Here is a 12,340-nt window from a genome sequence, read left to right on the forward strand (position 1 = left end):
GGCTAATACTTTTCTTTCTTTATTTTTGCTTACTGCTGTTGCTTGTATCTTACTTTTTCTTTCTGGGTTTAATTTCTTTCTTCCTTAAGTATGTTTTTTATTAATCTCTTTAGGAAAGAAAGAAACATGTCTCAAAGTGTCTTTATTTCCTTCTTTCTCTTGAATAATAATGTAACTAGCTCTGTGAAGTTATTATCTTGGGTTATCAGTTTTCAGTGTTGATTTCACTGAAAAAAAGGTTTCCAGTATAATTGACACTCCTTTTTACAATGTCTTTCTGCTCAGAAAATTTTGCCAGCTTTTGCTCAGTTTCATCACAAAGTACACTGCACTTCAGCATATTAAGCCTTGTGAACTGTAGAACTTCTTAAGCAGCATTTTCTATAATATTGCCCTGCCTCTATGTTTCAATTCTCTTCTATCTTTAATGAGAAAATCCTATTCTTTCTTCCAGATCACCAGTTTTGTCTTAAATGGCCTAGCATTTAACAGTCAGCAACTTTTCACTTGTACGATCATTTTTGTGTTTCCTTTTCCTTATGGGTTACTTGAATATTTTTTTGCACTCCGTTTTTATCTATATAGCATTTTGAATATATCTATTTTTATAGATTTTTTTTAAAAAAATAATAATTTACTGATGCCAGTAGTATAGAAACATTACTTCCCTTCATGTCTCTTTGCCTTTTGCTGTTTATAATTTCCTAAATATTTATTTTATATACATTGTGAACCACATTAGACAATGTTATGATTTTTACCTCAACCATCAAACATAATTTAGCAAACACAAGAGAAGGAAGCATGTTTTCATTATTCCTTCTTCCTTCCTGATGTTCCAAGATCCAGTCTTTAATAATTTTCTGTTAAAAAAATTCCCATAGACATTCTTTCAGAGTAGATCATTGGTGACAAATACTTTTAATTTTCCTTCAGATACAAGTGTCAATAGATTTCTTCTCTCTCCTGTATCCTTGCAGAGATCCTTAGCTGGTTGGCTTTCATCTCTGTTCCTGTCAAAAATCTTAAGTTTGTCTTATAAAGAGAGTTCAGGGTTTTTAACTGCTGTTGTTGTTCAGTCACTAAGTCATATCCGATTCTTAGAAACACTATGGATTGCAGCACGCCAGGCTTCCCTGTCCTTCACTCTCTCTCCAAGTTTGCTTAATGTCCACTGAGTCAGTGATGCTATCCAAACATCTCATCCTCTGTTGCCCCCTTCTCCTCCTGCCCTAAGAGTGTCTATTTCACATAATCTAGAACTGGATGTCTATGATCATTTTACAGCTTAGAAACACTATCTGATTCATTTCACATTTAATGTTTTGGGTCTGTTTTTGTTTTAGATATTTGTAAAAACACTTTTTTTGGTTTCATTTAGTTTGTCGTGTTATTAAATCCTTGATATGCTATTTCCAATACCTGTTTTGAATGGTTATGTGTTTTGTCTTATTGAGAACTCCTATTCTTTAGCGATGTGACTTTACCAATCCCATTAGGCTTGAGCTATAGCAATTTCCCTAAACACTATTATATATTCGCTTTTGTCTGGCACTCTGTAAGTACTATGAATCTTAAGACCAGTTACTTTCTTTATGTCTCCACATCAGACTGGGGTCCATCCAGGATGCCAAACCCAAGTTAGGGGCAAACTGAGGGCTCTGATTTCTTATGACATCTAGGGTACTATAGCTTTTGATTTCCTTGTTATTTCTGACATCTACAGGACACTTTATGAGCTCAGATATATTTAAAATATTTTTTTTGCTAATTTTTTTTATTTTTTACATAAAAAGAAGGATCAGTGTTCAGTGTTTTTCTTTTTGCCCTGTTTATCTAGATCTGCCTAATTCCTATTTATAAATTAGGTTTTAATTTAAACACCACTTATAGATAGTAAAGCTCTTCCTGACATCTAGACTTCTCATTCCTATAAAAATAAACAAAAGACTCAAACAAACAGCTATGAATTCTGATTTAGCAATGAGGAAAAACATCCATTCATAGGTACATGAACTTGTTAGTAAAAGAATACTTTGTACTTCTATGTCATTAAGAGATATCTTTCAAATAAGTTTTAAAGTAACTATCAAAATGTATATTTGGATTATTGTATTAATTATAATTATGAATAGTATTTCTAACTAAGAAAATTCTGAGATGTAAGAGTCATAGTCAGAAGACACTGGATGCATTTTAAAGAGTTATGTAACTGTTACTTTAAATTACAGTATTAAAAATATATTAGAAATTATATCCTTTGTAATTGTTTAAGCTTATGATGTCACAGTTGAATTTGGAAGAGTGCTGATGTTCTAAAGGGCTACAAAAAAAAGTATGAGGACTATAAATAGTCAAGTGAAAAATGAACAGGAGAAAGGGTGGATGGTATGTTGAGTTCAGTTCAGTTCAGTTCATTTCAGTTGCTCAGTCATGTCCGACTCTTTGCAACCCTATGAATCGCAGCACGCCAGGCCTCCCTGTCCATCACCAACTCCTGGAGTTCACTCAGACTCACATCTATCGAGTCAGTGATGCCATCCAGCCATCTCATCCTCTGTTGTGCCCTTCTCCTCCTGCCCCCAATCCCTCCCAGCATCAAAGTCTTTTCCAATGAGTCAACTCTTCGCATGAGGTGGCCAAAGTACTGGAGCTTCAGCTTTAGCATCATTCCTTCCAAAGAAATCCCAGGGCTGATCTCCTTCAGAATGGACTGGTTGGATCTCCTTGCAATCCAAGGGACTCTCAAGAGTCTTCTCCAACACCACAGTTCAAAAGCATTAATTCTTCAGCACTCAGCCTTCTTCACAGTCCAACTCTCACATCCATACATGACCACAGGAAAGACCATAGCCTTGACTAAACGGACCTTAGTCGGCAAAGTAATGTCTCTGCTTTTGAATATGCTATCTAGGTTGGTCATAACTTTTCTTCCAAGGAGTAAGCGTCTTTTAATTTCATGGCTGCAGTCACCATCCGCAGTGATTTTGGAGCCCCCCAAAAATAAAGTCTGACACTGTTTCCCCATCTATTTCCCATGAAGTGATGGGACCAGATGGTATGTTACTATTTATTTAATGAAAGAAATGAGGATACATACACATATTCATATATTTATCTGCTATCATTAAAAAACAATAATGGAAGCCTAAACAATAAAGGCCACTGTGATAATTACTTCATATGAGGATGGAAGGTAGATGTGATTAGGATGAAAGTTAAACTTATCTGAATATATTCTGTATAAGAGCTGAGATCTTTCAATATACTTTCATTACAGATTTGGCTTTACATAATTTTAAAATAAAATTTTAATAAAAATCAGTAAAAAGAAAAAATAAAATGAAAATAAAATGCATACAGTTAGTAGTATAACAAAGAGAATAAATATGTCAAATGACTTTAAACACAGTAATTTAAATTCAAAGTCCTGGACTAAAGTGAAAAACAACCCTAACCTGATTTCAGCAATATATGTTACTAATGATGATGTCGGTATTATTATTCTGTGACGACTATTATTTATGAAATGTGGAATAAATCAAGCAGTTATTTAATACTTTAATTCACCAGTGTCTTTGAGAACTAAGATTATCAACATGGGACAAAGAAAAAGTTAAAAATCTTGCAGTGGTGAATTTGAAGTATTAGTATAAACTCATGATGTATTTTATATTAAAAACTTAAAATAAAAACAAAAAACCCTTATATTTCTTCTTTCAGCCCACTGAAAAGGCCTAGAAATAATGACCAACCTGACAAAAATAAGCATCCCTAAGCATCCAGACTGTGAATTTGAAATATCATTTCCCATTCAAAGAAACAAAGATTAGGCTAGAATGTACAAAAGGAGCCTGAAACACCTTGTTTCAGTGAAACTGAAACTTCCCACATAGCAGGAAGACCATTAAAGGTCAACATCAAAACAGAGACAACACAACTAGGTTTATACTGGTTAAAGGTGAGACCATCTGAAATTTGCTAAGAATAGCAACAATTCGTAAAACATTAAATATACAGATTAATGATACTGAAATTTTAAAAACTCCTTGAAATCAAAACCAGAATCAAAAACAAAGGAAGGTTAGATAAATGAGACTGGCCACAGGTTGGTTGATAACTGTTAGATCTGAATGGTGAATACATGGTATACCACTCTGTCTACTATCATATATATTTTAGATTTCCCACTATTAAATAACAGAGTGTGAGGATATAAAATAATTTTGATTTAGAAAAATTATAAGTGAGATATAATTACTTATCCTACCTAAGCAGGATACACTTCTGCATAGAAATTCTGCATAGAATGGTAAGAGCAGTATTCATCCTTAAGAGGTTAGTTTTAAAGCATTATTTTAAAATAGCACTTAAATTTTATCAAATAAATCTCACAATATAAGACAATTAACCACTTTAAACATATAATTTGAGAGAATCTTTCGCACATGAACAACCTACCTCTCAAAAGGTGCTTGGACTCTTTTAATTACATGATAAACAAGTATGTCTTTTGCCAACATATATTTATCACTTATTGATGTTATAATTCTTAGACATCCAATAAGCTCTAGGTACTTATAATAGTCATGTACTAAAGAGTTTAAGTCAGCCACAGTTGCTGCAGTATTTACCTGTAATGAAGAAAATACACCCAGTATACTCATTTACTTGTGAAAGAAATTTACATATTTCATATTTCAAATGACACATTACTTCATACTCACACTTCATACATAACTACACCTGAGTGAAGTGAAAGTACACCAATAATTATTTTCCTTGAATAAATGTCTGATAATCCACTTTAATACTGTATATATCTGCCTCAAGCAAGCTAGTTTATAATTCTACATTAAAAATATATATATTTGTTTATAATTGGTTGATGATTGGTTTACAATATTGGTTTCTGTCATGCATCAACATGAATTAACCATGGGTGTATATATGTCCCCTCCCTCTTGAATCTTCATTCCACCTCCAGCCCATCCCCACCCCTCTAGGTTATTACAGAGCCCTAATTTGAGTTCCCTGAGTTGAAATTCCACTTTAATATAGGAAGCTATTTACATAAAAGGTAGTAATTGACACAGAACAGTTACATAGACTACAGAGGCAAGAAAGATGATCTGCAGAGATTTCATGAACGAGAAAGTATAGTTTGAATATATTTTTATAAATTTCAAATATTTCATTTGAATAAAAATGAACAGACTCAAAAGAATATTTGAGGCAACAGTATACATAAATATTTGACCATTTATGAGCCAGACACTTTCATATAGTTAGCTCTTGAACAAAGTTACAGAGAAAGACAAAAACAGTAGGCAGTCAATCCCATTTGAATGCAAAATCTCCTTGGTATTTCTTTTCCCCAACTCTTCTCCCAGGTATTCCCTCATTTATTTCAGATCTCAACTGTGATCTCAGAAGCTTTTCCCGACTACCCTTTTCAAACTATCTTCACGCTCTAATGGGCTTCCCTTGAGGCTCAGCTGGGAAAGAATCCGCCTGCAATGTGGGAGACCTGGGTTCGATCCCTGGGTTGGGAATATCTCCTGGAGAAGGGAAAGGCTATGCACTCCAGTATTAAGGCCTGGAGAATTCCAAGGACTGTACAGTCCATAGGGTCACAAACAGTCAGACATGACTGAGCAAACTTCCACACTCTACTAGTTGGGTATGTTTTAATCTCATCCTCCTAACCCACCACCCTGAGTTTTAGCTGGACATATGGCAAAACTTTCCTTACAGCTAGATGTGGCCTTATGTGACTAAGAGCTGTCCAATAGAACATGAATGAATATGTGTTAAATTTCCCTGAACTCTTATTTTCACTTTCTCCCTTAAGAGCATATTTCAGCTATGAAGACAATATACTAAGTCATTATACAATGAGAACTGTTCAGGCGCTCAGTCGTGTTGGACTCTTTGTGACGCCATGTCACAGCCAGACTTCCCTGTCCTTCACCATCTCTCGAAGCTTGCTCAAACTCATGTCCATTGGGTCAGTGATGCCATCCAACTATCTCATTCTCTGTCATCCCCTTCTCCTCCTGCCGTCAATCTTTCCCAGCATACGGGTCTTTTCTAATGAGTTAGCTCTTCGCATCAGGTAGTCAAAGTACTGGAGCTTCAGCTTCAGCATCAGTCCTTCCAATGAATACCCAGGACTGATCTTTAGGACGGACTGGTTGGATCTCCTTACAGTCCAAGGGACTCTCAAGAGTCTTCTCCAACACCACAGTTCAAAAGCATCAATTCTTCGGCACTCAGCTTTCTTTAAGGTCCAGCTCTCACGTCTGTACATGACTACTGGAAAATCCATGGCTTTGACTAGACGGACTTTTGTTGGCAAAGTAACGTCCCTGCTCTTTAATATGCTGTCTAGCATATGCTGGTCATAGCTTTTCTTCCAAGGAGCAAACGTCTTTTAATTTCATGGCTGCAATCACCATCTGCAGTGATTTTGGAGCCCAAGAAAAATAAAGGCTCACTGTATCCATCATTTCCCCATCAATTTGCCATGAAATGATGGGGCAGGATGCCATGATTTTTGTTTTTTCAATGCTGAGTTTTAAGCCAGCTTTTTCACTCTCCTCTTTCACCTTCAACAGGCTCTTTAGTTCTTCTTCACTTTCTGCCACAAGGGTGGTGTCATCTGCATATCTGAGGTTATTGATATTTCCCCTGGCAATCCTGATTCCAGCTTGTGCATCATCCAGCCAGCATATGACATGATATACTCTGCACAAAAGTTAAATAAGCAGGGTAACAATATACAGCCTTGACATACTCCTTTCCCAATCTGGAACCAGGCTGTTGTTCCATGTCTGGTGTTAACTGTTACTTCTTGACCTGCATACAGATTTCTCAGGAGGCAAGTAAAGTGGTCTGGTATTCCCATTGCTTTAAGAATTTTCCAGTTTGTTGTGATCCAAATAGTCAAAAGCTTTAGCGTAGTCAATGAATCAGAAATAGATATTTTTCTGGAATTCTCTTGCTTTGTCAATGATCCAACAGATACTGGCAGTTGGATCTCTCAATCCTCTGCCTTTTCTAAATCCAGCTTGAACATCTGGAAGTTCCTGGTTCATGAACTGCTGAAGCCTAGCTTGGGAATTTTGAGCATTACTTTGCTAGCATGTGAAATGAGTGCAATTGTTCAGAGTTTGAACATTCTTTGGCATTGCCTTTCTCTAGGATTGGAATGAAAACTGATCTTTCCCAGTCCTGTGGCCACTGTTGAGTTTTCCCTATTTGCTGGCATACTGAATGCAGCACTTTCAAAGCATCATCTTTTAGAATTTGAAATAGCTCAAGTGGAATTCCATCACCTCCACTAGCTTTGCTCATAGTGATCTTTCCTAAGGTCCACTTGACTTTGCACTCCAGGATGTCTGGCTCTAGGTGAGTGACCACACCATCATGGTTATCTGGGTCATTAACATCTTTTTTGTATAGTTTTCTGTGTACTCTTGTCACCTCTTCTATGTTTTGTTAGGTCTATACCGTTTCTGTCCTTTATTGTGCCCAATACAATGAGAGGAAGGAATTCAATTCTCTGGGTGACCTGGTGTATCACAATTGTACCTTTAAAGCAGGAGGCATTTCTGTACTGGCCAGACACCATTTTATGCTTTGTGGGCCATATGGTGCTTGTCCCAAACTATTCAACCCCACCACTGTAGTGTAAAATCAGTCACAGGCACATCATAAATGGGTGTGGTTGTGTTCCTATAAAACTTTGAAAAGGCAGCAGGCAACACTTGGCCTACAGCTATATAATTTACCAACGCCTACTTAAAATCTAGATTTTAGAAAAAAATTAAATATCTGCCTTTTTCTGAGCTTTTGTCTTTTGGGTCTCTTTGTTACAAAAGCTTAGCCTAATCTTAACTTATTATACCCCAAGCATTATCTTGGAAGAGATATCCTTCTTCTTATTCTGTTCTATATTATGATATATTTTACTACATGACAGTATATAACATATTTGATTATCTTGTCTTTCTTCTCATAGGTAAATTCTAAGGAGGCAGGGGTTTTGTTTAGTTCACTACTTTATCCTCAGTGTTAAAACAAGTACGGGATACACAGCATTTGTTGACTGAAATCAGTGAAGAAACATTGGCAAAGAACCAGAGTAAATAAAACCATGAGGAGAACTAGACGTCTTAAGGGCCCTAATGAAGAGTTTAAACTCCATTCAGTAGGCAATGAGAATCCATTAGGATTCTTGAAGAAGAAAGCAATGTGGTCAAACCTATACTTGTAAAAGAATCATCCTGCATAAGAAGATTAGAATAATATCTTAACTGTTTAAACACAGATATAAATTTCATATATTAAGCATACTAGAAATAAGAAGGAAAGGCCACTCTTAAGAGACAGATGCCTTGACACAAACTGATGAACAGAGTATAGAAGAGTGATAACAACCCTGTCTCCAGAATAACCTGGAAATAAAAAATCTCTTGAAAAGAACATGAGAATCAGGCAAAAACCCCCCAATTCTGGGGAAAAGTTCTATCTTAAACATGTTGGCTCAATTTGGTAGGAAGACCCAGATCTTACCTCGATCTAAACATTGGGGGCCAAAAAACACAGGTCTGGAAATCATTAGAAAGGTTAGGAATGAGAAGATGCTTTCTTCTCACTATACAGGAGGAGGACTGTTAAGACAACACTACCTAAAATTACCTAAGTTTCAGGGGTAGCAAGAAGTATTTAAAAAGACAATAGTAGTTAACAGTACCAGGGAACAGAATATTAAAGAAAACAGCAGAAAGGATTTCAAATACAATGGTGATTGCAGAAATCAGAGGAGATAAGGAATTAGGAAAGAAAGGCCTTCTGCATGTGGAGATTTAGATCCCTGCCTATTTTAGTAGGTGACAGGTTAAGGGAAGAAAAGTTGAATGGATTTCATTGTCTCAGTTTCTAAACCAATAACACATGGGCAAAGATACTTATCTCACAGGATATTACGGTAAGTAAACTGATTTTGTGCAGGTAACAGGTGTAGTACAGGGCTTAATAAATGGCAACACTTTTTAGGAAGGAACATAGAGTCTCCCCAACTATATTCACAGAGAAGAAAGTCACCCTGGTCTTTCATTCCACCTATCACTCATATCTCCCTGCTGTAGGAGGAAAAGATAAATGTTCTGCTGGTAACCATCCTCTCTTTAGATCACCTGCCTACAAGAAGGAGCACTTTCACCTGCTCTTTAGCATGCAATAAGGAACCTGACTTATGTCATCTCTGGCGGAGCAGATAAATCCATCTAGTTCTGAGAAGTGTTAACAAGCCATTCTGACCACAGATCTAAGCCACATTATCCAACTGGTTTTATCAACATTAAGATGGAACTTTGATCTCTAGCTGTTTGTTCTTTACATCTATATGTTAAGTGATTGTTAACTTTGCTGGTAAACAAAAATATCTACACCCCTTAGTTCAGTTCAGTTCAGTCGCTCAGTCGTGTCTGACTCTTTGCAACCCCATGAATCACAGCACGCCAGGCCTCCCTGTCCATCACCAACTCCCGGAGTTCACTCAGACTCACGTCCATCAAGTCAGTGATGCCATCCAGCCATCTTATCCTCGGTCGTCCCCTTCTTCTCCTGCCCCCAATCCCTCCCAGCATTAAACTCTTTCCCAATGAGCCAACTCTTCACATGAAGTGGCCAAAGTACTGGAGTTTCAGCTTTAGCATCATTTCTTCCAAAGAAATCCCAGGGTTGATCTCCTTCAGAATGGACTGGTTGGATCTCCTTGCAGTCCAAGGACTCTCAAGAGTCTTCTCCAACACCACAGTTCAAAAGCATCAATTCTTCGGCGCTCAGCTTTCTTCACAGTCCAACTCTCACATCCATACGTGACTACTGGAAAAACTATAGCCTTGACTAGACGGACCTTAGTCGGCAAAGTAATGTCTCTGCTTTTGAATATGCTATCTAGGTTGGTCATAACTTTTCTTCCAAGGAGTAAGCGTCTTTTAATTTCATGGCTACAATCACCATCTGTAGTGATTTTGGAGCCCCCCAAAATAAAGTCTGACACTGTTTCCACTGTTTCCCCATCTATTTCCCATGGAGTGATGGGACCGGATGCCATGATCTTAGTTTTCTGACTGTTGAGCTTTAAGCCAACTTTTTCACTCTCCTCTTCACTTTCATCAAGAGGCTTTTTAGTTCCTCTTCACTTTCTGCCATAAGGGTGATATCATCTGTGTATCTGAGGTTACTGATATTTCTCCCGGCAATCTTGATTCTAGCTTGTGTTTCTTTCAGCCCAGCATTTCTCATGATGTACTCGGCCTATAAGTTAAATAAGCAGGGTGACAATATACAGCCTTGACATTCTCCTTTTCCTTTTTGGAACCAGTCTGTTGTTCCATGTCCAGTTCTAATTGTTGCTTCCTGGCCTGCATACAGATTTCTCAAGAGGCAGGTCAGGTGGTCTGGTATTCCCATCTCTTTCAGAATTTTCCACAGTTTATTGTGATCCACACAGTCAAAGGCTTTGGCATAGTCAATAAAGCAGAAATAGATGTTTTTCTGGAACTCTCTTGCTTTTTCCATGATCCAGCAGATGTTGGCAATTTGATCTCTGGTTCCTCTGCCTTTTCTAAAACCAGCTTGAACATCAGGAAGTTCACGGTTCACGTACTACCCCACAAAGAATATTTATTTTTCTATTGCAGATCCATCATTTATATTCAAATATATCTAGAACATGGGCTTCCCTGGTGGCTCAGACAGTAAAGAATCTGCCTATAATGCAGGAGGCCTGGGTTCGATCCCTGGGTCAGGAAGATCGCATGGAGAAGGGAATGGCTATTCACTCCAATATTCTTGCCTGGAGAGTTCCATGGACAGAGGAGCCTAACGATCGGCAGTCCATGGGTCACAAAGAGTCAGACATGATGAAGCAACTAACATATAACTAGAACACAGTCTACATCTGAACAAACAGGTACATTTCTTACCCTGATCATAATCTGTGCCACATCAAAGTCTGAAACATCGTCTAAAATTGGTTGGGTATTTTCTGGTCCATAAGCAAGGCAGTTAAATAAGGTCTGAGAAAAGAAACCAGGTGAAGGACCACCATGAACCAAAGAAATGGCAACCATTTTGCCAGCTTCATAGTAAAGGTTCTCCTTCAGAGCTGTAAATACAGATAAAAGATATCAAATACACTTCTTTTATTAATAAATGATAACCATCATATATAAGTAATAAATACATAATAAATCAGAAATTTAAAAAATCCAAGCATTAGACAGACATAAAATAACCTAATTCAGACACTATAATAATGTATACTATATAGATTTCAACTAAAATATACAATTTTTAATTCTATAAAAATTTTTTCTGAATACAAAGTAACACCCTGTTGTAGAAAAAAGATGTAAATACAGAAAATCTTTTTATGAAATCACTTATAATCCTATCACTCTGTAATAACCAGTGCATACACTGTGGTATATTTGTGTCTCATGTATATACAAATATATACATAAATAGTTTGACTTCTGTTTTCTTCCACTTTACTGTACTGCAGATTTTTAAAATATTATTTGAAATTATTCAGATCTATAGTTATCAAATGCATTAAAAATGATTTACTGATGTGCTACAACGTAAACCATGTACTTATTACTTGTTACCCCAGTTGAGGACATTTTCAACTACAAGAGACACAATGTTATAGTCAACATGTGTTACACATTCTTATTTATATATCTCTTGATTATTAGGATAGATTCCTACATATGATATTAGTGGTTCAAAGGATATGAACAATTTTAAAATTGCTGATATACAAAATAGTACAAATTTACTCTCAACAGTATTCAGTTTAGTTCAGTTCAGTCTCTCAGTCATGTCTGACTCAACAGTATATGCTACCTTAATTGACAGGTATCATCATAGCTCTCAATATTTTTCAATGTCTTATTTAAAATGTTTTAGCTACTTTAATAAGTCAAAAAGATATCAAGTAAATTTTCCTTTTTTTTTTTCTAAAAAGTGTTCAAAGTAATTTATTAATAAGTAACATCAACAATACCTGAAATGGTAATAAAATTCCCTTAACAATAATCTTATATACTGCATATTAGTAGTCACATATTACAGATGAAGTAACTGAGATACAAAGAGGCTAAGAAATTAATCTAAGAATATGAAGCTACTGAAGTAGATGTGTACAAACTGAATTCAGATTTTGTGACTTCAATTCCATGAACTCTCTCCACTGTAACAAAACTGCCTTGAGTTAACACACTGATTACTTGAACCTTTTTTTTTTTTAAATAAAGGG

The 12,340-nt window shown here is 36.3% G+C and overlaps 1 protein-coding gene across 3 annotated transcripts in view; it reads right to left on the bottom strand.

The window, feature by feature from the left end:
- The window catches only part of G2E3 (G2/M-phase specific E3 ubiquitin protein ligase), a 74,070-nt gene that overhangs the window by 7,371 nt on the left and 54,359 nt on the right, over nucleotides 1-12,340 (bottom strand). For all 3 annotated transcript variants that reach the window (XM_040257176.1, XM_040257177.1, XM_040257178.1), the window contains 2 exons: nucleotides 11,001-11,182; nucleotides 4,462-4,634 (listed from right to left, as the gene is read on the bottom strand). In XM_040257176.1, the coding sequence (XP_040113110.1) occupies nucleotides 4,462-4,634; nucleotides 11,001-11,182 (355 nt within the window). The remainder of the gene's footprint in view (nucleotides 1-4,461; nucleotides 4,635-11,000; nucleotides 11,183-12,340) is intronic.

Source organism: Oryx dammah, unplaced genomic scaffold, assembly GCF_014754425.2.
Source record: "Oryx dammah isolate SB20612 unplaced genomic scaffold, SCBI_Odam_1.1 HiC_scaffold_16, whole genome shotgun sequence".
Classification (NCBI taxonomy): domain Eukaryota; kingdom Metazoa; phylum Chordata; class Mammalia; order Artiodactyla; family Bovidae; genus Oryx; species Oryx dammah.